At 43.0% G+C, this 26,447-nt stretch overlaps 2 protein-coding genes across 12 annotated transcripts in view; one reads left to right on the plus strand and one right to left on the minus strand.

The window, feature by feature from the left end:
- JAKMIP1 (janus kinase and microtubule interacting protein 1) overlaps nucleotides 1-19,560 on the minus strand; it is a 316,709-nt gene extending 297,149 nt beyond the window's left edge. For 3 of the 7 annotated variants that reach the window (XM_073342542.2, XM_073342546.2, XM_073342548.2), the window contains exons 1-2: nucleotides 18,913-19,558; nucleotides 1,761-1,905 (exon numbers count right to left, since the gene is read on the minus strand). The gene's annotated coding sequence lies outside the window, so the exon portion shown is untranslated. Of the gene's footprint in view, nucleotides 1-1,760; nucleotides 1,906-18,873 lie in introns of all 7 variants that reach the window. The other 4 variants (XM_073342549.2, XM_073342543.2, XM_073342544.2 and 1 more) reach the window with 4 other exon arrangements.
- Nucleotides 18,555-26,447, plus strand: part of LOC140910764 (uncharacterized) — a 39,363-nt gene continuing 31,470 nt past the window's right edge. For 4 of the 5 annotated variants that reach the window (XR_012158727.2, XR_012158728.2, XM_073342551.2 and 1 more), the window contains exons 1-2: nucleotides 18,555-19,265; nucleotides 19,986-20,052. Coding sequence is in view for 2 of the 5 variants with exons in the window: in XM_073342551.2 (XP_073198652.2) it covers nucleotides 18,570-19,265; nucleotides 19,986-20,052 (763 nt within the window). In the remaining 3 variants the exon portion in view is untranslated. The remainder of the gene's footprint in view (nucleotides 19,266-19,985; nucleotides 20,053-26,447) is intronic. The other variant, XR_012158729.2, reaches the window with a different exon arrangement.

Consider the following 26,447-nt stretch of genomic DNA (forward strand, 5'->3'; position numbering starts at 1 on the left):
CAGACATATGGATGAACATGATATGTTGGGATCAAGTCAATTCAGCTTTTGTAAAAGGAAATCATGCCTCAACAATCTATAAGAATTCTTTGAGGGGGTCAAAAACATATAGACTAGAGATCCAGTGGCTATAGTGTACTTGGACTTTCAGTAAGCCTGTGTCAAGATCCCTCACCAAAGGCTCTTCAACAAAGTAGGCAGTCATGGGATAAGAGGGAAGGTCCTCTCATGGATCAGTAATTGTTAAAAGACAGGAAACAAAGGGTAGGAATAAATGGTCAGTTTTCAGAATGGAGAGAGGTAAATAGCGGGGGTCCCTCAAGGATCTGTACGGGGACCTGTGCTGGTCAACATATTCATAAATTATCTGGAAAAAGGGGTAAACAGTGAGGTGACAAATTTGCAGACATTATAAAATTACTCAAGATTGTTAAATCCAAAGCTGTCAAGAATTACAAAGGCATCTCACAAAACTAGGTGACTGGACAACAAAATGACAGGTGAAATTCAATGTTGATAAGTGAAAGTAATGTACATTGGAAAACAAACCCAACTATATATACAAAATGATGGGGGTCTAAATTAGATGTTACTACTCAAGAAAGATCTTGAAGTCATTGTGAGTAGTTCTCTGAAAACATCTGCTCAATATACAGTGGCAGACAAAAAGCCAACAGAATGTCAGAATCCTTAAGGAAAGGGATTGATAATAAAACATAATGCCACTATATAAATCCATGATACACCCACATCTTGAATACTGCATGCAGTTCTAGTTGCCCCATCTCAGAAAAGACGTATTAGAATTGGAAAAGATGCAGAGAAGGTGATGAAAATTGATTAGGGGCATGAAACAGCTTCCAAATTAGGAGAGATTAAAAAGACTGGGACTGTTCAATTTAGAAAAAAGTTAACGAAGGAGAAGATATGATAGAGATCTATAAAATCATGGATGGTATGGAGAAAGTGATTAAGAAAGCGTTATTTACCCCTTCACAAAACACATGACCCAAGGGTCACCCAATGAAATTAATTAGCAGCTGGTTTAAAACAAACATAAGGAATTACTTCTTCACACAATGTATAGTCAACCTGCGGAACTTGTTGCCAGGGGATGTTGCAAAAGCCAAAAGTATAACCAGGTTCAAAAAAAGAATTAGAGAAGTTTGTGGGGATAAATCCATTAATGGCTATTAGCCGAGATGGCCAGGGATGCAACCCTATGCTCTGGGTGTCCCTAAGCCTCTCACTGCCAGAAGCTGGGACTGGACCACAGGAGTTGTATCACTCGACAAACTGCCCTGTTCTGTTCATTCCCTCTGAAATATCTGGCACTGGCCACCATAGGAAGACGGGTTAACTGGGCTGGATGGATCACTGTTCTGACCCATCAGGGCTGTTCTTATGTACACCAAATGTATTAACTTCTTATTTGACAACAATGCATACTGCAGTTAAATGAATATCCATTAACTTTTTTTTGGCTATAGGTCAAGACTGAACAGCTTTGGGAGATGAAGAACTTGTTTAATACCTGCCTGGATTGTGCTCAGTGACTGTAATTAGTATCATCAGTCTCCTACACTGTAAAAAGATATTCTAACTTGAAACATAAAACTGATAAGTGCATAGATAACACTGCTTATAATTATTTATATTGCCAGATATTTAACAAGCTATTTTGTTCCACATTATTTATATAGCATTTAGGTGTGGGAGATACTGTATGAAATATGCAGGTCAGATACCTGTCAGCTTACCATCTATGGGTCCAATCCTGCTTTCATCAACTTCAAAGAGTGAAGGATCGGACACATGATTTCAATCGGAGCTCAACAACTCTCAGTATCATGCCCATATAAATTCCATGAGTCAGGAACTTCTTTTCTTTTATCTCATGGGGTGCTACATAATGGAAATAAAATGGAACAAAATAATGTATTTGTGCTGATGAATTTTCATAATTAGTCTTATCTATGCACCTGTTAGCAGCAACTCTCAGGATGAGACCCTAAGACATACCAAGGGATGCTGACTATGTCAATGAAAGATCATGAGAAATGAATTGTCAGATCCACTTCTTGATCGTGCCGATTGTATTTTTATTAGCAGGTATCCTGAAATGAAGAGCAGTGTCCAGAGTGGCAAGTCTGGAGTGACCATACATCTGTAGTCAAACAGTTGCACTGTATCTGAATAACTAATTAATATTTAAATTACAAAATAAAATAAATAAATACAAATAAAGTTTAATTTTGAATCCACACAAATTGGAAAAAAATATATAATGAATAAAGAAGCCAGGAGCAATTTTCTCTGTGCTTCACTTTTTTAAAAATTGCTGTGTTTCTAACTTGCCAAGAAGGTGAACAAGTCAGATAATTTGTTTGTCCAGCGAGACTAGGGTGTCTTTGGATTATCCACATATTAGTTTAACAGTACAACCAGTGCGTACCATATTTAACTTGACAAGATAGGGTCCCATCTATGTAATACTGCATACTTTAGAATCTTCTAATGAGTTACCACAGCCTAAACCAGATATGCCAGGCAGCAAGACCACTAGTTTGTCTTCTTTCTAAACAATAGCGAGAACAATTTATTTGTCAAGAATTGCTGCACAATGTAGAGCTGTCATAAATATAAAGGGAAGGGTAAACCCCTTTGAAATCCCTCCTGGCCAGGGGAAAGCTCCTCTCACCTGTAAAGGGTTAAGAAGCTAAAGGTAACCTCGCTGGCACCTGACCAAAATGACCAATGAGGAGACAAGATACTTTCAAAAGCTGGGAGGAGGGAGAGAAACAAAGGGTCTGTGTCTGTCTGTAGTCGTCTTGGCCAGGGACAGAACAGAAATGGAGTCTTAGAACTTTTAGTAAGTAATCTAGCTAGGTATGTGTTAGATTATGATTTCTTTAAATGGCTGAGAAAAGAATTGTACTGAATAGAATAACTATTTCTGTCTGTGTATCTTTTTTGTAACTTAAGGTTTTGCCTAGAGGGGTTCTCTATGTTTTTGAATCTAATTACCCTGTAAGATATCTACCATCCTGATTTTACAGGGGGGATTTCTTTATTTCTATTTACTTCTATTTTTTATTAAAAGTCTTCTTGTAAAACACTGAATGCTTTTTTCATTGTTCTCAGATCCAAGGGTTTGGGTCTGTGGTCACCTATGCAAATTGGTGAGGCTTTTTATCCAACATTTCCCAGGAAAGGGGGGGTGCAAGTGTTGGGAGGATTGTTCATTGTTCTTAAGATCCAAGGGTCTGGGTCTGTAGTCACCTAGGCAAATTGGTGAGGCTTTTTACCAAACCTTGTCCAGGAAGTGGGGTGCAAGGTTTTGGGAAGTATTTTGGGGGGAAGGACGCGTCCAAACAGCTCTTCCCCAGTAACCAGTATTAGTTTGGTGGTGGTAGCGGCCAGTCCAAGGATAACGGATGTAATATTTTGTACCTTGGGGAAGTTTTGACCTAAGCTGGTAAAGATAAGCTTAGGAGGTTTTTCATGCAGGTCCCCACATCTGTACCCTAGAGTTCAGAGTGGGGGAGGAACCGTGACAAGAGCTCTCCAGTTAAAGATTTTGATCGATATATTCAATACATGCATGACTTAATTTCTTTCTCCATTAACTCACATTTGTAACATGGGAGGTTTATTTTTCTTTGCAGTAAATTAGCCAGACTACTGCTACTAATAAATAATAATACCATATAGCTTTTCCATAGCACTTTTCATCAGTGAAGCCCAAAGCACTTTGCAAAGGAGGTCAGTATCTTTATCCCCATTATACTGATGGGGAAATCAAGGTACAGGGAGGTGACATGAATTGCCCAAGGTCACCCAACAAACTGATTACAAAACCAAGGTGTCCAGAGTACTAGTCCAGTGCTCTATCAAGGAGGCCACACTGCCTATCCCAACTAAAAGAAGAGAACAGTTTACCAATGGGAATAATTAACCATCTGAATTAGTTTACCAAGGGAAGTAGTAGATTCTCCACCACTTGGGGTCTTTAAATTGAGAGTGGGTACCTTTCTACATGTTGAATTACAAGTTATTGGACTTGATGGAGGAATTACTGTGTGAAGTTCTACAGCCTGTATGTTGTAGAAAATCAGATTAATTATTGTAATGGTCCCTTCTGGCCTTAAAACCTTGGAACAAGAACATTCTTTCATAGTAACAGCTTAGTTTCCTAAAAGAATATTTCCCCTTGGACGCTTCCTTCTAGTTTCAGGCTCTGTCATTCACCCACCAACATAGCAGATGCACAGAGCACTACAGATCACCTGAGGGAGGAGGTCAGCCTTGTATCATTCAACATCTCCCAGATGATCAGGACTGACATTAATGAAACACTAAAGGGAGCTCAGTTCACTCCTTCCATGCAGAAGGACAGCTATCGTGACAAGAGGCATATGTAAAATAGTGAGAAAAGGTAATAAAAAGGGTAGTGGGAGGAAAGTGAGAGTAAAACACTCATGAACGTGCATTTCAGACCCAGGCCACTTGTCACAGATCCCCTTCCAGACCCCTTGAAGACACACGGTTTGTGGGTTTGGAAAGACAAGGCGGAGTGCAAGAGATAGTGATATCACAGCTTGGGATGGGAAAAGGAAGAACACCTCTGACAAAAAAAAATTAAGAATGTGGCATGATGATTGGTTTATCAGTTTAGTACATGAAAATCCGTATCTAATGTTTCTGTGTTTGGTTACAGCCAAGATTGCCTGAAGCTGGGGGTGGACGACAGGGGATGGATCACTCAATGATTGCCTGTTCTATTCATTCCCTCTGGGGCACCTGGCACTAGCCACTGTCAGAAGACAGGACACTGGGCTAGATGGACCATTGGTCTGACCCAGTATGGCCGTTCTTATGTTCTTAAGATATTATATCAATGTTTTTTTAAAGTACTTTATGCTGCACTCTAAATAGGACATGATTCAACAGACTTGAAGGATATGTGTTATATGGACCATCTTAGTTTACCTTAGAAGTTTCTCAGTAACAGTGGCTATTTTTCTCAACGCTGTTTCTAGTGATAAATTGCTACTTTGCATCACCACAGTGGGTGCTATTTTACACTGGAGATGTGATTCACAAAAAGCAGTAAGAAATGTGGTATGTGCAGAGACCCAGGATTTTAAATTTCCACATCTTCTCTCGGGCCTTCTGATTCGAGGCTATGCTGCTACATCCGGTCAGCAGATTTCAAGAAAAGGAGAACATCAGCTGTGACAGGGATGAAGGAGAGACATGGAATTCTAAAAGCCAAACAAAGCCAGCAGACCATAAACATGGAATCTTGGCTTCAGATGGTAATTATTTCTCAGCAAAGCTAAGGCTATCATTCAGTGAAAAATTCTTCCACCAATGTATCCCTCTACAAACCAAATACAAAACTGCTTCAGAGGGTAGATTACTATTATAGTTATTTTACTAAGATTTTTTTTTATCAGAAACAGTAGTGACTAAAGAAATAAATGGCTTCGCTTTGAAAAAATAATTAGGGTAAAAAGGGGAATGGAGGAGGGAAGGAAAAGAATATATTTGGTGACTGGCAGCCTGAGCCCTAAGCTTGTTTAACTATTACATACAAACAGATCAGAGATTTGTTCTGTGATGGGAATCAGGCAGTCTGTGAATCCCATTATCTCTTCTACCATGTGGTCAATCACTCAATTAAGGTGCTGCTTTTTCACCATGAATATGCAGTCCAAACACTTCTATCAGGACAATTAGTCTGGGATGTGTCTCAGCACAAAGACTGTTTTTGTTAAGATTACCATATCAAGATTTCCTGAATTACATTTCAGGCATATCACAAGGACCTGGAAAGTGACAGAGAGTGTACAAGGCAATGAAAAAACTAAATCCAACATCTCTTTTGTTAAAGAATCCATGAATCTCTTTCCAGTGGTTACAAATGACCATGCAGCACAGATCTTGAAGGATTAGTATGTTAATTACCCTAAACTCATCAATTTGGCTTATCTCTTACTTTAACGACTACACTCTTTTCTCTTTTAAATGTAGAAACACTATATTTTCATTTTTCTGAAATATCATCCAGATTAACTAACAGTTTGGTTAGTCACAAAAATAACTAAAAACAAAAGACATCAAGTTCCATGTCTATTTTGTTTCCAACTTCTATATCAGAGTTGGTCAGTTGGCAAGTGAGGAGATGCTTTTTTATGTACTAACAATGCAAATCCAAGTGGGAGTACAGGAGAGTGGTCACACACAAATGAATTATGTCTCTTATACCCAGGCAGTGAAAATAATTCAACAAGGACCAAATTCTCAACCCCCTGGCAAGGGCCATTCACTTGGCATTTTGTACGCAGCATCTCGAAAGAGTCGAAAGAATAGTAAATATGGCAGGCGACCAGCTTGGCTTAATGGTGAAATCCTAGCGGATCTTAAACATAAAAAAGAAGCTTACAAAAAGTGGAAGGTTGGACATATGACCAGGGAAGAGTATAAAAATATTGCTCGGGCATGTAGGAATGATATCAGGAGGGCCAAATCGCACCTGGAGCTGCAGCTAGCCAGAGATGTTAAGAGTAACAAGAAGGGTTTCTTCAGGTATGTTGGCAACAAGAAGAAAGCCAAGGAAAGTGTGGGCCCCTTACTGAATGAGGGAGGCAACCTAGTGACAGAGGATGTGGAAAAAGCTAATGTACTCAATGCTTTTTTTGCCTCTGTTTTCACTAACAAGGTCAGCTCCCAGACTGCTGCGCTGGGCATCACAACATGGGGAAGAGATGGCCAGCCCTCTGTGGAGATAGAGGTGGTTAGGGACTATTTAGAAAAGCTGGATGTGCACAAGTCCATGGGGCCGGACAAGTTGCATCCGAGAGTGCTGAAGGAATTGGCGGCTGTGATTGCAGAGCCATTGGCCATTATCTTTGAAAACTCGTGGCGAACCGGGGAAGTCCCGGATGACTGGAAAAAGGCTAATGTAGTGCCAATCTTTAAAAAAGGGAAGAAGGAGGATCCTGGGAACTACAGGCCAGTCAGCCTCACCTCAGTCCCTGGAAAAATCATGGAGCAGGTCCTCAAAGAATCAATCCTGAAGCACTTGCATGAGAGGAAAGTGATCAGGAACAGCCAGCATGGATTCACCAAGGGAAGGTCATGCCTGACTAATCTAATCGCCTTTTATAATGAGATTACTGGTTCTGTGGATGAAGGGAAAGCAGTGGATGTATTGTTTCTTGACTTTAGCAAAGCTTTTGACACGGTCTCCCACAGTATTCTTGTCAGCAAGTTAAGGAAGTATGGGCTGGATGAATGCACTCTAAGGTGGGTAGAAAGCTGGCTAGATTGTCGGGCTCAACGGGTAGTGATCAATGGCTCCATGTCTAGTTGGCAGCCGGTATCAAGTGGAGTGCCCCAAAGGTCGGTCCAGGGGCCGGTTTTGTTCAATATCTTCATAAATGATCTGGAGGATGGTGTGGATTGCACTCTCAGCAAATTTGCGGATGATACTAAACTGGGAGGAGTGGTAGATACGCTGGAGGGGAGGGATAGGATACAGAAGGACCTAGACAAATTGGAGGATTGGGCCAAAAGAAAACTGATGAGGTTCAATAAGGATAAGTGCAGGGTCCTGCACTTAGGACGGAAGAACCCAATGCACAGCTACAGACTAGGGACCGAATGGCTAGGCAGCAGTTCTGCGGAAAAGGACCTAGGGGTGACAGTGGACGAGAAGCTGGATATGAGTCAGCAGTGTGCCCTTGTTGCCAAGAAGGCCAATGGCATTTTGGGATGTATAAGTAGGGGCACAGCGAGCAGATCGAGGGACGTGATCGTTCCCCTCTATTCGACATTGGTGAGGCCTCATCTGGAGTACTGTGTCCAGTTTTGGGCCCCACACTTCAAGAAGGATGTGGATAAATTGGAGAGAGTTCAGCGAAGGGCAACAAAAATGATTAGGGGACTGGAACACATGAGTTATGAGGAGAGGCTGAGGGAGCTGGGATTGTTTAGCCTGCAGAAGAGAAGAATGAGGGGGGATTTGATAGCTGCTTTCAACTACCTGAAAGGGGGTTCCAAAGAGGATGGCTCTAGACTGTTCTCAATGGTAGCAGATGACAGAACGAGGAGTAATGGTCTCAAGTTGCAGTGGGGGAGGTTTAGATTGGATATTAGGAAAAACTTTTTCACTAAGAGGGTGGTGAAACACTGGAATGCGTTACCTAGGGAGGTGGTAGAATCTCCTTCCTTAGAGGTTTTTAAGGTCAGGCTTGACAAAGCCCTGGCTGGGATGATTTAACTGGGAATTGGTCCTGCTTCGAGCAGGGGGTTGGACTAGATGACCTTCTGGGGTCCCTTCCAACCCTAATATTCTATGATTCTATGATCTCCATAGGTGCGGAGGACAGACTCCTCCCCACCTTTATGGGTACCAACACGGCCGTTACTGCAGACTTTAGCCTGCACTGGCATGTGCCATATCTCTTCTCACCCAATCCAAGACAATGGAGCCACACAGCCAGGGATGTATGAGTCCCACTTCCTGGGTGTTGCTACGTAGATCCACAGCATGCAGAGATGTTCTAATCCCCCTACATGGCCTCTGTAGTTTGTCTGCACCCCAGCCCCCTAGACGGAAGAACCACAATACATTTAGAACCCAAAAAGGGTCTATCCATGGAGTGTTTTCCCATGGAAACAAAGGTAGAAGGGTGATGGAGGCCTGATGCTAAGAGCACAGCTGAAAGCCCTGCTAGTTTGCACATTAGAGGTTTGTTATTAAAGAAAACTGCTATTACTTGGACACACATAGGTCAGATACCATGAGAAAAGTGATACAGTTTTTAGGGTCACTTTTCCAGCTGTAACCACACTTAGAAAAATTCCATTAAAACAAAGACATGGCATGGTATCTGCTAATTATATAATATCCAACCTGATATCTTCATATACAAAGATTACATTGAATTCAGAAAGACCAAAAAAAGCATGTTTGTTAACAGTAATAAAAACTGCACATTTAAATAAATATGAAGTTATGGCCATGTAGTGTAATCTGAATACAAATATAAATCAGTATAAGATTATTACAGTCACATCACATAAATTCTTATAATCATTATGATTCTCCACCCTACCCCCAAACATCTGTGTCACTGTCCGTATAAGACTAACTGAATCTCATTGGAGGAGAAGTGGAGAAAGTGTACATTATATAAACAGAGAAAACTCACACTGCACTACATACTGGAAAAGGCTTAACTGCATTTGACACAGGAGGCTGATATTTATCATGAGTGAAGAGGAAGAGAACTGCAGTGAATGAAAAAGCAGGTTATGTAGGAGGAATTTTTTTTTATTAAAGCTACTGTGAAAATAAAAGCAGATTACCCTGGGGGTGAGGGGGAAAGCATCTGAACAAGTTCTTTTTCTCAAAAAGAAAACTTTACAAGTGATAGCTATAAAATGCAAAGACAAGAAAGAGCTCATACTGTACATACCTATAGTATCAACATGAGGCACAAGGCATTCTCCTGCTAGACCAATGTTTCATATGAAAGCTGACAAAAGAATTTGTTTTCTTCCTGCATGCCAATATGTGCAATGAGCACCAGTTTTCAGAACTGTGTTTTCTGTATTATGGGGAACAGACTGACAGGTTTGTCTCCTTGACATACTTCTACAGTGATTATTCCAAGCAGATCAAACTCTTCTGACATCAGAGAATGAAACAATGTATCTGCACATAGTTTACTATTCCCATCAGCCTGAATCAAGAGAGGAACAGAGTGTATAAACCCAAATTACAGGATTGTTTCTCCACTTATTGAAAGTAAAGATTTTGGCCCTGATCCTGTGATTCATTGTATATGACAGGACTAAAGTCAACAGGGCTCCACACAAATGAAAAAATCCAGCCACAACAAACTGCAGAATAAGGGCCTTGAACAGCTCAATATTGTTAGAAACGTTATCAAGATTTTTGGTTTTAATTCAAAGCAAACTGTTTGTTTGGATTTAAACATTGTACTGCATTGCCTGTGACACTGTTCTAGCATTGGAGAATCAGAGAATGAAATGTATAAGTGAAGACTTGAATTCTTTAAATTCATTCACTTTTAACAATCTAAGCAGTTGTTAGAAATACAAAGTGTTGGTTTTGTTTGTTTGTTTAAAGAACATGCAAATTTTGACTTGACAGAGCCCCTCTAAGACCAGCATTGATGACGTATATATCATCGGTGATCCCTCAAGGTCGAGGATGATTTCTTTCACAGGTTTTATTTTTCATGGGTCCTTTGGTGGCTGAGGAGTCTGATCCTTGAGCCACAGGCTCATTGGCAGACATTGCAGGTGGTGTTTGAAGACAGGGTTGGGCCATGATTGCTGCGTGACAGTTGTCAGTCCTTTCTATTCTGGTGTTTTTCCTGCAACCAGGGCAAAGCAATTTTCCTCAAAAGCGGACATTCCCTCTCTGACAAGTCTTCACCAGTTAACCCTATCCTGGGCTGCTGTCTCCCTCCCAGTGTGTGGTGTCGATGCCACACCTCTTGATGTTTACCTTGGGGGTGTCTTTAAAGCGTTTCTTTTGGCCTCCTTGTTTCCTTTCTCCTTTGGTGAGTTGGGCATACAGCAGTTGTTTTGATGGATATATATGTTGATATACCTAGCAGCCCTGTTAGAAGTATTCCACAATCTAAAATTTTAACATTTTGGATAAAAGGTACTCTGGGAAGAAGGCTCTGTGCACCACTTTATTCACCCCTTAGGCTCAAGTTGGATGAAAGCCTTAGGGCCCTTAGGCTCCCATGAATTTTAGTGGGCTTTGGATCAGGGCTCGAATAGTATTTGCCCTTTAAAGGTTGAAGTGGGACATAAGGTCCTCTGCCCAGGGTGAATTTCACCAATTGAAAATTACCTTCAGAATGGGCAAGTATAGAAATTGGGGGTAGATTCTTATCCTAGGGCGTGTCTATACAGGAAAGGGGACCCATGAATAGGAAGAGTTCTGTGCCAAAATTTTCCCACCTCGTCAACAAGGCTACTGACTCAGACACCTACTCCTACCTTTTTCCACTCACATTCTTTTACCACTCATCCAGTCTGTGTTTCTCTCACACTCACCAACATATCCATTTCCCGCAGAACCTCTTCAGGCTTAAGGACATTAACTGGCATAGCTACAGTGAGATAGCTGTTCCACTATAGCTGTTCTGGAATAGCTCCCTCATGTGGACATACTATTCTGAAATTCTGGATTAAAGATGCTTTTATTTAGGAGCAGCGTGTCCAAAGAGGGAGTTATTCTGGAATAGTGAGAGCAGAAAATAATTTTCTTGCTACAGTTATGCCAGGAAATTTTCCCAATGTATTTTTTCTTTATTGTTATTAATGTCAAGGCGAGACTACTGATGTAAAGGCAAGACTATTGGCCACGCAGTCCTCAGGTAGCATGCTACTGAGAGTAAGAAATCCTACAAGCTTGCTACAAAAACCAGAGGCTGTCAAAGCTTCCTATTTAGTATGATGCCATAATAAATAACCACTGAGAAATGCCGCCATGCAGAAAATCCACAAAAATAAAAAATGGGACTGTATAAGGAGTCAAGGAAAAGACAAAGTAACATGCATAATACCCTACAACTATAAGGTAACTTACTACAGGGGGAAAAATACTGCACATCATTGCTGTCTAAGAGCCAGATTCTTCACAATTTCACTCACTTTGGCACATTCCACCTCTCAGCCAGTCGTAGTCCTGACTCTCCTGGAGCAGGAAGTATATAGGAGTCCAGGTGGAACAACCTCTTTCCCCCACCACCCCCCAATTCTGACATTCCAATGTAAAACTGAAGTTCCCAAAGCTGTTAACATTCTTCATGACAGCCCTGAATCTGTCATTCTTAACAGACAAAAAAAATATGGAAAATTAAATCTACAAAAATATTTCCTCACTAGCAAAGAGAGACAAATAAAGTGTGTGTTAAGTGGAGAAAGACAAAACACATTCACATAAATAAATATTAATCATAATAATAAATATATTGGTCAAGAGATGGAGGACTAAAACACTGGACAACATTTACACTATTGAAAGTAAAAAAAATAAAGTTTACTCTTTACTCTGAAACCACCCCACACATTATAAACTCTGTGATACAGTAGTAGCCAAAGTACCAAGCAAAAGTTAAGGGATTATGTTGAATAGATTCAGCGAGTCAGCTTCTCTAAGTCTATCATTCATGTTGGTCCACTGAATGCTCTTAGCTTCCCATAGTGAAATTCAGTTTGCACTTACCTTTCTTAAAGCAATTCTCATGAGACCTAATATGTACAACTAGGATAGAATGCACTTCTGATTTAAATAAAAAGTCAAGGAATGGGAGAGAGATCGCATGTGAATGGATTCTTCTTTATGAAAGAAAGATCTGCAATGTATTTGGATGGAATCCAGTCAAGAAGAAAAAAGAGTTATAACAAAGTCTACATCAAGCCAGTGCCACCCAGCTGTTAATGAAAGATGAAGACAGGATCTGTTCCAATGAAAATGTCAAGATGCAGTTAAGAACATAAGAACGGCCATACTGGGTCAGACCAAAGGTCCATCTAGCCCAATATCCTGTCTTCCGACAGTGGCTAATGCCAAGTGCCCCAGAGGGAATGAACAGGTAATCATCAAGTGATCCATTCCCTGTCGCTCATTCCTATCTTCTGGCCAACAGAAGCTAGGGACACCATCCCTGCTCATCCTGGCTAATAGCCATTGATGGACCTATCCTCCATGAATTTATCTAGTTCTTTTTTGAACCCTGTTATAAGTCTTGGCCTTCACAACATCCTCTGGCAAAGAGTTCCACAGGTTGACTTTGCATTGTGTGAAAAAATACTTCCTTTTGTTTGTTTTAAACCACCTGCCTATTAATTTCATTAGGTGACCCCTAGTTTCTTGTTATGAGAAGTAGTAAATAACACATCCTTATTTACTTTCTCCATGCCAGACATAATTTTGTAGATCTCAGTCATATCCCCACTTAGTCATCTCTTTTCCAAGCTGCAATGTCCCAGTCTTATTAATCTCTCCTCATACGGAAGCCGTTCCATACCCCTAATCATTTTTGTTGCCCTTTTCTGAACCTTTTCCAATTCCAATGTATCTTTTTTGAGATGGGGAGATCACATCTGCAAGCAGTATTCAAGATGTGGGCGTGTCATGGATGTATGTAGAGGCAATATAATATTTTCTGCCTTATTATCTCTCCCTTTCTTAATGATTTCCAACATTCTGTTCGCTTTTTTGACTGCCGCTGCACATTGAGTGGATGTGTTCAGAGAATTATCCACAGTGACTCCAAGATCTGTCTCTTGAGTGGTAACAGCTAATTTAGACCCCATCATTTTATATGTATAGCTGGGATTATGTTTTCCAATGTGCATCTGTTAAGTGGCATCTGTGCAGGCTGGAAGCACTATAAGAGTGATGCTCTTCACCTCTAGAGGAGGGTTTGCCTCATAGTCACAGCATCATCTTCCAACACCTCAGCAATCAGTTTAAGGAAGCAGTCCTGCAGCAATATCACCATCGCAGCTACATCCCTCCACCCTACGGGATGGACTTCGAAGTGCAGTTTCACACACAGGGAAGGCAAAAAGGATTAAATGAAGAAAGTGTCACAGTATCAGAAAAATAATAGACCCATCATACCCACCTATATGTATTTGTTTAGATTCAAGGTGAAAGGGAAACTATTTCCCACTCCACTGCAATGGGGGTGGGGGAGAAAAAGGAGCTAGTGAGGAGTGAGACAAGATGGTATAGGGGATTTGTAAAGGAATAGGGAACCTTGCACCTTTATCCCATCAGTTCAAATCCAGCCCAGATAGCTAGGGATTTAAATAGCATCTGACAGCATATAGGAAGTGTTATTGTGACCTCACAATAGGAATCCACATAAAAAAATCATTCCAATTGTCACCATCTTGGGACATCTCAACAAAATGAATGGACAGAATGAAACGCCCTTCCATCTACATGTGGCCACTACAGGACACAGCTAAGTGTGAACAAGATTGCACTATAGCTGCCTGGTTTTGCTCCCATTATATGAATAAAGGAAAGGAATTCAGTCTCCAGAGCCAGCAAGCTGCCACCTAGGTCGCTTTGTTTTAAAACAAGATGATGACAAGATACTAGAACAAAATATCACAGAAAGGAAAAAAAATGTTCCTCATTCTTACCTGAATAGCTAAATCAAAGCAAGGAGGGGAGTAGTTAAAGCTCAAAATGTATACATGTAATTCCCATTAGGTTTAACAGAAGTAACATAAGTGCATCCTATAAAGGATATTCCCAGAAGACAATGTATTTCCTTTTCAGCACATGCTGAAAATTCAAACTAAAGCAAAAGTGAAACTATAACATGCAGCAGTGTCACACTGACAATGACACTTCCGTACAGAACAAAGAGGTGACAGCTAAAATAAAACAAGGGTGACTGAAAATATTTGACAGCCAATACCTTTTTAGAGTGGCTCCAAGATACTCAAGAGGTAAAGGGGGACTATGGCTGAATTCAAATGGCACTTTGACATATGACACATACATGAGGAAATATGACACATACATGAGTTTTTAACTTGGGAAATTGTAGCTTAGGCAAAAGATTGCTAAAACAGCCTGAAAGAAAGTGAAAAAGAGTGAGACAGGAGAAAACTTCACAAAGCAAACAAGAGAGTTGCTGAGTTGATCCTGCAATGAGCTGCAACAACAGAGCCCTGCACAGTAATTGGGGCTGCAGTTAGCAACACCTGAAAGAGGTTCACACTGAGATGACCATGCAGATAGCTTGTCTCTTTTAACCGTTACATGATTGATTAATCAGAGTTTCACCTCCAGAAAAAAAAAAATGTTGAATCGATAGTACCAGATCTTAATAGGAAAAAAAGACCAAATTAGTTTTGCTGCTAGCATTTCACACCAGCTACCCCAGCAGAAAAATAAAAATAAAAATAAAAAATAAGCCTGTAATGCCAGGGAACTTCTTTCATTTTTCCCATTCCCAAACTTCCTTCCCATTTTCCCATTCCCAAACCATTCCCCACCATTAGACTGAACTAACAAACAAAGACACTGTGGATTATACTACCTGAAGGAAATGAAGCTCACCCAAACTAGCAATTTGTTTATTCATAGTTTCTAAAGGCCCCTTACGTATTCCTTTAGGTCACATATCCTTTGCTAATCTTTCCAGGCTCCTAACCTCAGAAATGTAGTTTCAGTGAATCAGGAGAAACCCAAGTAAATATAGTGGAACATTTAAAAAAAAAATCTACATATATTTAACAAAATCCCTCCACAAAGCCAAAGGATGGGGAGGTAGATAAATTAGTGGTTGCCATAAGGCCCAACTGTGTTTTTTTTCCCCTTAATTTCAAAAAAATTCCCCTCCACAAAGTCTCTCTTATCATATTATAGAGACATTGTGAACAATTAACAAAATGCACTCTGACTATATAGTGATAGGCTCAAAAGTAGCAAAACCAAGCATCAAACACCAGACAAGATAACCTTTCACTCTCTATTCCTGATTTCAAAGTGCCTTCTCCAAGCCCCTCCACACGCCCACAGCCAGGTAGAACCCCAGCTTATCAGAACATACTCCAAACTCACCTGCAGGCAGGTGCCTCCCAAAATTCTTTGGGTGTTTATATATGTAAAAACTACACACATACCATATTAATAAAAGAGTACGTCGAATTCAGAGAAGGTTGTGGGGAGAAATACATTACCTCTAGATTGGGGGAGAGATAGGGGACCCAGGTATAAGAAGAGTTCTGTGCCAAAATTTTCCCATCTCATCTCATAAAGGGAAAAGAACCCCATGCTCCAGAATATTAAGAGAATGGATTTTCAGACCTGTCCCTGAACACAGCAACAGGGGTAAGAGAACTCTGTGTGCTTCCCCTTCGCTTAAACCATAGGTCCCAGTAAAGGGAGATGATGTAGGACTTTAGGTGAGGAACTGAGCTACAGGAGCCTTCAAAAGTCTTGAATTAAGATATTCATGCTAAATTTTTTCCAAAATTCACCATAATTCACACAAAGCCTCCAGCGACTGAGGACATATCTGTCCCTGGAATACAGTGGGTTAAAAACTCCAAAATACACACATTCACATAAACAGAAAATATTATGTTGTTTCTGTTTTTCAGAATTCAGAATGTATTCATTTTTTCCCCATGGCATTTTTAGTTGAAATCATTAAAGAAATTCTCCATTTACCAGGAACTAGGTTTTCATAATAGTTTTTCAAAATAAAAAGTTTTGAAAATTTTTAAAAAATTGAAAGAGAGCACCTTTTTTTTTCAAATTTTTTCATTTCTGAAAAGAGGTCATTTTTCAAAGAAAAAATTTCTCTCACAAAAAATCTGCTCTACCTTGGAAAAATATTCGGTTGGTATCACTTCCTTACATCATGCATAGCTCTGGGATGGTTTTACTGGGGTGGGAGAGTGAGTTAGGTAATGATGGGTTTGAGATATGTTTTTCTGTATTGTTTGGGAAAACTTATATGAGTGGATGATGTAGGTTAATGATTGTCCTACATTTAGTATTAATTTTTAATGTAAAAATTAGGGTTGAAATCTGCACATTTGTGGCCATTGGTGTATGTTATGTATGTCTGGAATTAAGGCTGCTGTTAGTTGTTCAGAATGATGGTGGATTATGGGTGGACAGAGATAATGGAAGATGAGAAGGGAAAATGATGAGTAAAGCATAGGTCGGGCATTGAATGACTTTGCTTATTTCCTTGTTTTTTAGAGTCTGCACTGGAAAGCTATGCAATGTATCAACCTTACCTCAAAGTTAAAGATTTTTTGTGCTAAGGCCCCACTAAATTATATAATCAACATTGATATATATTCGCATAGATGGCAGTCAATACATGCATGTATTATATACTCAGTATGCCCCCTTGCACAGTCCCAGCATCCCTGCATACTTTTGTCCCCTTTAGCTCCTCAACTCACCACTCCACTCGAGCAAACCATGAAATGCAATTTCTGTCTTTACCACCTAATATGTGCGGAAGTCAAAGCAGAAACACGGCTCCTGCAAACATACATGTATATAGTAACAGTAGATCAGTAATCTCAATATCATGTAAAAAGGATACATACATGCATATTTGCAGGAGCAAGGCCTAAGAACGTGATAATGATCTCTGTGAGGGAAAGTCACAAAAGAAAAGGAATCTTGAAAGGAAGTGGAATTAATTTTCTTCCCAGCCATAAAGGTCACTGGACACATTTTACACAATTACTCATTTTGAAAATCAGTTTTATTAGGGATTTGGGGTGGGGAGAGAGTTATTTGTTTTACATTGATAGCGTTTTTTTATTTGCAGGCAACAAGTTACATTTGAATCAGTTTGAATCATTTAAGGGACTAATGATGTATGGTTGGATGATAAATGTGATAATTAAACTGTAAATATTTAGCAGCATGATAATCAAAAAACACTGCATGTTTGCTGGTTGAAATTATACCCTCCTTCACTTCCCTTTTTAATCAAAAATAAACCCCTTCTTCTCCACTGAGCTCCATGCAGTTGCAGAGACGTAAAATCTGAAGGCTGTTTGTGGTGACCACGTGAAGGGGGGGGGGAGAGGGGGGAGAAAAAACAGTTCTCAAATCTCAGCCAGTCATTAAAGATATATAGACAGGCCAACAAACAGGAATTACATTGAAAATAAATGTGCAGACTACTCATCCAAATCGCCAGAACAGTTTGTTTTTTAAATGTTGACACAGAAAAGGACATTGAAGACAACCACTTGTGTGCTTTTAAGCAAGTACATTATATAAATAATGTTTATTAGGAGCCCCATCACCCTCTGAACACCTTGCATAAATAAAGGCCTTATCCTGCAAATCCTCTAAGTGCAGGCCTCTTATCTACTTCAGGGGGAATTCCATGCTTGTAGGGCTTGCAGTTTTGGGTCCAAATCCTGTTGACCTCTCTCAAATGAATAGTCCCCATTGAAATCAAGGAAAGCAAAATTTGGTGTCAAGTAATACCAATAAAAAAAAGGAAATAAACAAAATAGAAACCCTAAAAATACAGAGGGATGGATATACAGACATACATTTGATCTGAGCTCCAAGGAGCTGTCCCACCCCCACGCTGAAGGTATGAGATGGATAGCTCAGCCTCATTCATGCCCGCTCCCGCTCCAGCAGAACCCAGCAGTGAAGGGAGCAGAGGGGCTTTACCCGATCTCATCTGGAGAGTTTGTTAGTGAGGCCCCCACCGCCACTTTAAACGAGTGGACAATAGCACCTAAGGAGCGATGAAATCCTTTTTAACCAAGGCGCTCCCCAGCCCCACCCCAGCTCGTCTGATGGCTGCTCCAGAGTTGCAGAGGGGTGGAGACCACAATCAGCCGGACAGCGAGACCATCCTGCATCAGATTGAGCATCTGAAGGGCTAGCATCGGCGCCCACCCCACATCCTCCTGAGTGGGAGAGGTTGGGGGAGTTAGGAGGCAGTTTTCCGCAGTGAGCAGCAGCCCCGGGAATGGATGCAGCAGGGTGGATCCCCACGGCTCTGCACACGGCGGTGCTGGAGGCGGCAGCGCAACTTACTGCACCCCACGCAGCAGGGCCGGGGGTCCCGGCGCCGGGTCCAGCTCCCAGGGGTCAGAAGGGTGGGCGGGGAAAGGGGGCCCCCACTCGCAATGGGCTACAGAAGGGGAAGAGTAGAAAGGAGCAGCCTGGCACACAGCCCGGCCGTGCCCACTCCCCCAGGGCGGCACTTGGTACCCACTCGCCCCACGCCATCCAAGGCTCCGTGCTCAGCAACAGCATCCTTCGCCCCTTACCTCCTCCCCGGCTCACACACCCCGCCCCGAGGTGCTCACCAGCGCCGCAGCGGAGCCAGCTGCCCGCGGGGATTCCTACGAGCTCGCTGGGACGCGGCCCCCGGAGGAACCTGCCGCTGCGGCCACGGCGCCGTCTGGATGCAGCCGGGGAGCAGGCGGCGCCGCACCGCCCAGGGTCTGTACCTAGAGGCCGGCTCGGGCCCCGCCCATGCTCTCCAGCTGTCACCGCCGACCCGCCTCCGGGAGGCGGAGAGCGCCGCTCCCCCACGGTGCCCGCCCCTGCCGCGGCCCCTCCGGTCTCTCCGCGGCCCACCGACTCCCTCTGCCCCGCCGGCCGGGCTGTGCCCGCCTGGGCCCCGGGGAACGGCGGCGGCGGCGGCTCCAGCGGGCGGGTGAGGAGGCGAGGCCGGGGCGGGGAGAGCAGCGGCTGCTGCTGCAGTGGGCGGGCGAGTTGCGGCGGCCGTCGGGGCTGGCCTAGCTCATGGGGGGCAGACGCGTGGGGTGCAGAGTTGCCCCCGCGCTGCAGGTAGCGGCGAGGCCGCGCGGGAGGGCGGCCGCCCCGGGGCGGGACTGCAGGCGCTGGGAGGGGGCAGGTGCCGGGCTGCGCAAGGGCGGGGGCTCGGCGGGGCGGCGGCGGGAGCCGTGACGGCGAGGGGCTTAGGGGTGCGCCCGGGGCCCTGCCCCAAGCGGAGGGAATCCTCGTTCTCCCCCGGGAGTCGGTTCGCGCAAGCTCCCCACCCACCCGTGTGCACAGCGCCTGCTGCGCGGAGCCTGCCCGGGCCAGCTAGTCTGCACAGAAACAGGCTGCCCCTGCCCCCGGGAGCGGGGCAGTTAGCGGGGCTGCCCGAGCGCTCACGGGACACTCCGCGTGCACCTCCTGTTCCCCGGGACGCAGCACGGCCTGGTCGCTTGCTTGTTGGGCCATGCTGCTGGCGTTCCCATAGCGCCCCATTGCCTGCCAGGCGTTGTGTTACTACTCGCTGATTACAACCCATGGCGCAATCCGCCTCGCAGCATAAAATGGGCCTTTAACGCTAAACTCAAACATCAGGCTCCCAGGGAATGAGACTTTTCACCGTAATTTCCCTTTGTTGGTGTGCTTTGTCCAATAGGCATCTTCCTGCAGAGGGTGTGTCCCACCTCTTTTTTCAGTAGAGCTGCTTAACTGCCATAAAACAGGTAGGTGGTGGTGTGCACAGCAGTTATATTTGTTAATTAGCATCATACATCGTAAATAGGTGTCAGAGTAGCAGCCCTGTTAGTCTGTATTCGCAAAAAGAAAAGGAGGACTTGTGGCACCTTAGAGACTAACCAGTTTATTTGAGCATAAGCTTTCGTGAGCTACAGCTCACATCATCGGATGCATACTGTGGAAAGTGTAGAAGATCTTTTTATACATACAAAGCATGATTATCATACACATTGTAAGGAGAGTGATCACTTTAGATAAGCTATTACCAGCAGGAGAGTGGGGTGGGGGGAGGGATTTTTTCATGCTTTGTGTGTATGAAAAGATATTCTACACTTTCCACAGTATGCATCCGATGAAGTGAGCTGTAGCTCACGAAAGCTTATGCTCAAATAAATTGGTTAGTCTCTAAGGTGCAACAAGTACTCCTTTTCTTTTTTCGTAAATAGGTGGTATACTGCTGGCTCAAGAAAGCCTGCTTGTGGCTTTCAGAAAGCTAGACTCTTAAATATTAAGATTCCAAGAAGATGCTATCTGTAGGTCTCCTTTTATTATTTTGTGCACTGTCACAATCCACAGATATTTGGCACAATTGTCAATTTAACGCAATTGCTAGTATTTTTTCCTCCAGGCCAGACCTTTGTAGTTTCTAATCCCCTCTAAAGTCTTGTTATATTTAGAGGCTGCTGCTAAATATAGTATGTGCTGGAGCCTCCGAGGCCTCGGCTTTTGCCTGCTCTATCCTGACCTAGACAGACTGTGACTTTTGTCTACTCTGTAAATTGGCTTTGAGCACAGCTTCGCTTTTTCAATATCTGCTTTCCAATATTGTCCTCCTCTGTTGGTCATTGCTACAGAGCGCTCTGGATCAGTCAGTAAAATGGGTGAAAGCAAACAGTGCAGCCACGTGTATGGTCATCATGACAGAACAAGAAGCAAAGATCTCAAGTTGCAGTGGGGGAGGTCTAGGTTGGATATCAGGAAATACTATTTTACTAACAGGGTGGTGAGGCACTGGAATGGGTTACCTAGGGACAGAGGTGAAAGCAAGAGCCGCTATGGCGTGTCAGACCAGACCGGCTTCTCCAGGCTGGCGCTTTAAAGGTCCCAGGGCTCCCTGCAGCTGCCGGAGCCCGAGACCCTTTAACGAGCCACCAAAGCCCTGCCTCCGCTACCCCAGGGGCTCCGGCAGCAAGGCTCTGGGGGCGCTTTAAAGGGCCTGGGGCTCCGGCAGCTGCGGGGAGCCCTGGGGCCTTTAAAGCGCTGTCCGAGCCCCGCTGCCGGAGCCCCTGGGGTAGTGTTGGCAGTGCGGTAGCCAGAGCCCGGGGCCCTTTAAATCGCCCCTGAGCCCCAGGGCTCCCAGCCGCCTCTGCAGCTGGTAGTTCTGGGGGTGATTTAAAGGCCTCGGGGTCTCCCAGCTGCAGCTGGAGCCTTGGGACCTTTAAATCTTGATTTAAAGGGCCCGGCCCGCTTCTTCCGGTCGAGGCCATGCCCCCTACTCAGGACTCCGGAGTACCAGTAAGTCCTTTAAGTTTTTTCACCCCTGCCTAGGGAGGTGGTGGAATCTCCATCCTTAGAGGTTTTTAAGGCCCAGCTTGACAAAACCCTGGCTGCGATGATTTAGTTGGTGTTGGTCTTGCTTTGAGCTGGGGATTGGACTAGATGACCTCCTGAGGTCTCTTCCAACCCTAATCTTCTATGATTCTATGATCCATCTAGGAACAAAGAATGGAGACCACGTTTAGAGCATGGAAGAATCTGTCATGGGAAGTAATGACTCTGAAAAAGATTTAGGGCTGAGGAATCAAGTCACAGTGGGTAATCTGTTAAACATGAACCCCCAGCACAAACACTGTGGTCATCATGTGATTGTCATAAATTGGCTGGCCCTTTAAGGGTAGCTGAACTCAGCCAGACCTGTCCAGATTAGCTACCCCATCAGCAGCAGCTGGTCCTGATCAGCTGGGTGATGTTTTTAACAGGTCTGAGAGACCTCAGTTTGAGAAAAACCATAAGGAACAAGTTGGGCTCTTGTGGAAGGACCCCAAGAAAATAGCCTGGGAGTCAGTGCTCTATGCCAGACTCAGCAGGCATGTCTACACTGCAATTAAATACCCACAGCTGGTCCATGTCATCTGATTTAGACTCACAGGCCTGAGGCTATGGGGCTGTTTAGCTACAATTTAGATCTTCAGACTCAGGCTAGAGGCCAGGCTCTGGAATCCTCCCGCTTCAACGTTTGTTACAGCAACAACTAAACTCTGTGCATGTCCCCTCTGGAAGCCTGAGTCACATGAATCCCACAGGAGGAAACTGAGGCAGGGAACACCTGCAGCACAACACTTGGCCCGAAGGAGGCACAAGAGGGGAGCTATGCCCTATATGACAGGGATTCTAACATGTATAATCATAATATTGAGAGAGGTTATATTACCTCTGTACTTGGCACTGGTGCAACCGCTGCTGGAGTCTTGTGTTCAGCTCTGATTTCAGCAATTCAGGAAGGATGTTGATAAATTGGAGAGAGTTTAGAGAAGAGCCCCAACAATAATTAAAAGAGTGGCAAACATGCCATATAGTGCGAGACTCAAGCAGCTCACCGTATATGGCATATCAAAGGGAAAGTTAAGGAATGATTTGATCTGTCTGGAAGTACTCACATGGGAGATAGAAATTTGAAAATAGAGAGCCCTTTAGTCTAGCAGGCAAAGGCATAAAAAGATCTAATGGCTGGAAGTTGAAGCTAAACAAATTTAGGCTAGAAATAAGGTGTGAATTTTTAACACTGCGGGTAATTAACAGTTGGAACAATTCAACAGTGGATTCTCCATCACTGGCAGTTTTTAAATCAAGATTTAAGTATAGCATATCTTTTAGAAACATCCACCAGGAAGTAATTCAAGGAAGTCCTGTGGTGTGTTATGTAGAAGGCTAGATGATCACTGTGGTCCCTTCTGGCCTTAAAAAGTGTATGAAAATAAGGGGCCTGATTAGCATAACTGGTCATTTCAAGATTTTACATAAATGCTAGATATTTGTTTTCTAGGAAATGTAAATAAATTTGAAGTATATAGAGGATTCAGCATGAGCTAGTCCCATTGTCCTTTATGAGAATTTTTGTACCTGGTGTTGGGTCGTGTCATCAAAGAGAGAGCGTGCTTCTATGATCCAGGGGGAAGAACCTATAAGGTAATAATCATGTTCTGTATCAGAACTTGGGCTCATAACTAGTACTTCCATTATAGTGCAAATACAGCTATTGTTCTGATTCAGATAAGGTGTCTAGTTTCAATGCTGCACATGGCTACCATATTAAAGTCAGGAATATATTATAGAATATCAAGGTTGGAAGAGACCTCAGGAGGTCATCTAGTCCAACCCCCTGCTCAAAACAGGGCCAATCCCCAATTTTTGCCCCAGATCCATGACTGGCCCCCTCAAGGATTGAACTCACAACCCTGGGTTCAGAAGGCTGCTCAAACCACTGAGCTATCCCTCCCTCCCCTTAAAACTAATAAATACCTCCAGAAAGGGAAGCGCCTCACGGCTGGGGGCAACAAGCCCTGTCAGAAACTGCTGCACAGGCTCCATTGAGTTTTGAACTCATGATCCCTGGTTTACAAGACCAGTGTGATAACCCCGAGCTATGGAGCCAAGTCGTTTTTGTGCATCTCTGACACCTGTCTTAGTAAAGCTTACACAGCTCATGCTGCTTCATATAAAACTAGTAGCTTGACCAACAGTCTGTTGCTCAGTAAAATAAAGTAAAATAGACTCGGGTGTTCACTTCCTGCACTCAGTCACAAAAATGCACAGGACTAATACTGCTTTGTCAAGATCAGTGGTTGATATATTGTTGCTGCCTCCATGGGCACTGTGCTACCAGATTTTAACTAATTTTCAATACTTAGTGAAGCATGTGATAGAGAACACCTTGTATATGAAAGGTGCTGTATAACAGAGGTTCTCGACCTTTCCAGACTACTGTACATCTCACTTAAAAACTACTTGCTTACAAAATCAGACATAAAAATCCAGAAGTGCCACAGCACACTATTACTGGGAAAAGTGCTTCCTTTCTCATTTTTTACCATATAATTATAAAATAAATCAATGAGAATATAAATGTTGTATTTACATTTCAGTGTATAGTAGATAGAGCAGTATAAACAAGTCATTGTATGAAATTTTATGACTTTGCTAGTGCTTTTTATGTAGCCTGTTGTAAAACTAGGCAAATATCGAGATGAGTTGATATACCCTGGTTGAGAACCACTGCTGTATAAGACCCACACAAGAAAATGTTAGGCTCTGCCTTGCTTCCATTGAAGCCAATGGGAATTTTGCCATTTAGTTCAAGGGAAGCAGGTCTGAGGAGACTATAAAGCGCAACTTCTGAAAAAAACGTAATTTAAAAGTGTTTTACTATTTTCAGAACTAAATAGTTTGGAATTACAAAGGCACTTTGATTTCCCTATATCCATATTCCTAACAAAAAGTATTGCAATAGTAAGAAAATACACTCTTTAATTCTTCTCTTGTTGTGATTTTTTTTAAATACTGATGCGCCGATCTTAAAGAACCTGCACTTAAGTCTGGAGCTCACTTGCAGCATAGCAATGTCTTCATTATGAGTTGTCCTGACTCTAAATGGACTGCTGCCCTTGAAAACTAACCTGTCACAGAACCATTTTTTTTAAATCTACCATCCCTCACTCTCTATTGAAAGTCAAGTTGTAAGAAGTTCTTAAAAGTTCAGTTCTGAATAATTACAACTTAAACTTACATTCTGTCCTTCACGAAGAAGGATCCCAAAGATGTTTCCATAAAAAATGGACCAATCCTCAGCTTGTGAATTTAGAAGGCTCTCACTGGGTTTTTTGTTTTGTTTTGTTTTAATTGAAAGTCAGATGCACAGGTCCAAGGACAGACTTTAGCTTTACATCAGGGGTGGCCAACCTGAGCCTCAGAAGGAGCCAGAATTTACCAATGTACATTGCCAAAGAGCCACACCAATATCTCAGCAGCCCCCCAACAGCTCCCCCAACTCCAACCTGCAGCGCCTCCTGCCCGCTGGCAGCCCCACCAATCAGTGCCTCCCGCTCCCTCCCCATGCCTCCTGCCCGCTGCAATCAGCTGTTACATGGTGCACAGGAGACTCTGGTGGGGAAGGGGGAAGAGCTAGGGCATGGCAGGCTCGGGGGAAGGGGTGGAGTGAGGGCAGGGCCTGGGGCAGAGCAGGTGGTCGAGCAGTGAGCACTCCCCAGCATGTTGGAAAGTTAGCATCTGTAGCTCCAGCCCTGGAGTCAGTGCCTATGCAAGGAGCCACTTATTAACCTATGAACAGCCGCATGTAGCTCTGGAGCCACAGGTTGGCCACCCCTGCTTTATATTGTATGGTTTTCAGCCACCACTGAAATGCAGCCACCTGCAGGCAACTGTTTAATAGTGCACAGCAACACTGCAACAATTATGAATAATATATTGTTATATTAAAACTTCTCACAGCTTGACAATGAATATTATTAATGTTATAATTGTTCAGGACAGGAAATGAAGAATAAACTATTCCTAGGGGAAACTTAAGGGAGGCTGAATAGAATTATTCACTTTAAGAGTTGGTTGTTTGGGTAATTCACATATGTGAATGACTTTTTTTTCTGTGAAGGCTGATTGCAAGACCTTTATTTCAGTCTGAGAGGTTCACAGTAGCTCAGCTAGTAGTTGCTAGAGGGTCCTGAAACCTGCAGTATATTTTTATGTAATTACTTTTTAAAAATATAGTCGGAAAATTATTAATCACACAGTAGTAACACAGAGTAACCCCCCCGTTGGTGTGGGCTGACACGGATAGAATAGGGATTGTCCAAGCAAATGGCCAGCTGCGTATTTGCACATGGGGTGCCTGTAAGCCCTCTGAACACCAAGAGAAGTTTCTCTGTACCAGTCCTGCCTAGGCAGGTGTGGAAGATCACCTAGGCACAGCTGCACCAAGCTCCCCATGCAACTGGTGCAGAGGGGCAGCAGCTCACAGAATGGAGAGATAACTGTGAGAGCTCTGCACTCTTGGGTTGGAGGCTGTGTTTCTACCTTGCATTTCACTTTCCTAAAGCCTAATGCTTGTGCTCTGTGTGGGTGGAGTGAATGCATAATTTGTTGGAACCAAATCTTTGTTTTAATAGTAAAAATACTATTTTATGGGTGAAATTATACTCTCTATCTTGGATGTACAGCTGTAAAGATGCACTTCCTTTTCACTCAGTCCACTGACTTAATGTGTCATAGGTCGGTGTATGTGTGTTATATGCAAAATAGCGCATTACTGAGTATTCATTCCAAATAAAGAACATTTACAGAGTACTAAATAGTCCAAGCAATCTAAATA

Source organism: Lepidochelys kempii, chromosome 4 (assembly GCF_965140285.1).
Source record: "Lepidochelys kempii isolate rLepKem1 chromosome 4, rLepKem1.hap1, whole genome shotgun sequence".
Lineage (NCBI taxonomy): Eukaryota > Metazoa > Chordata > Testudines > Cheloniidae > Lepidochelys > Lepidochelys kempii.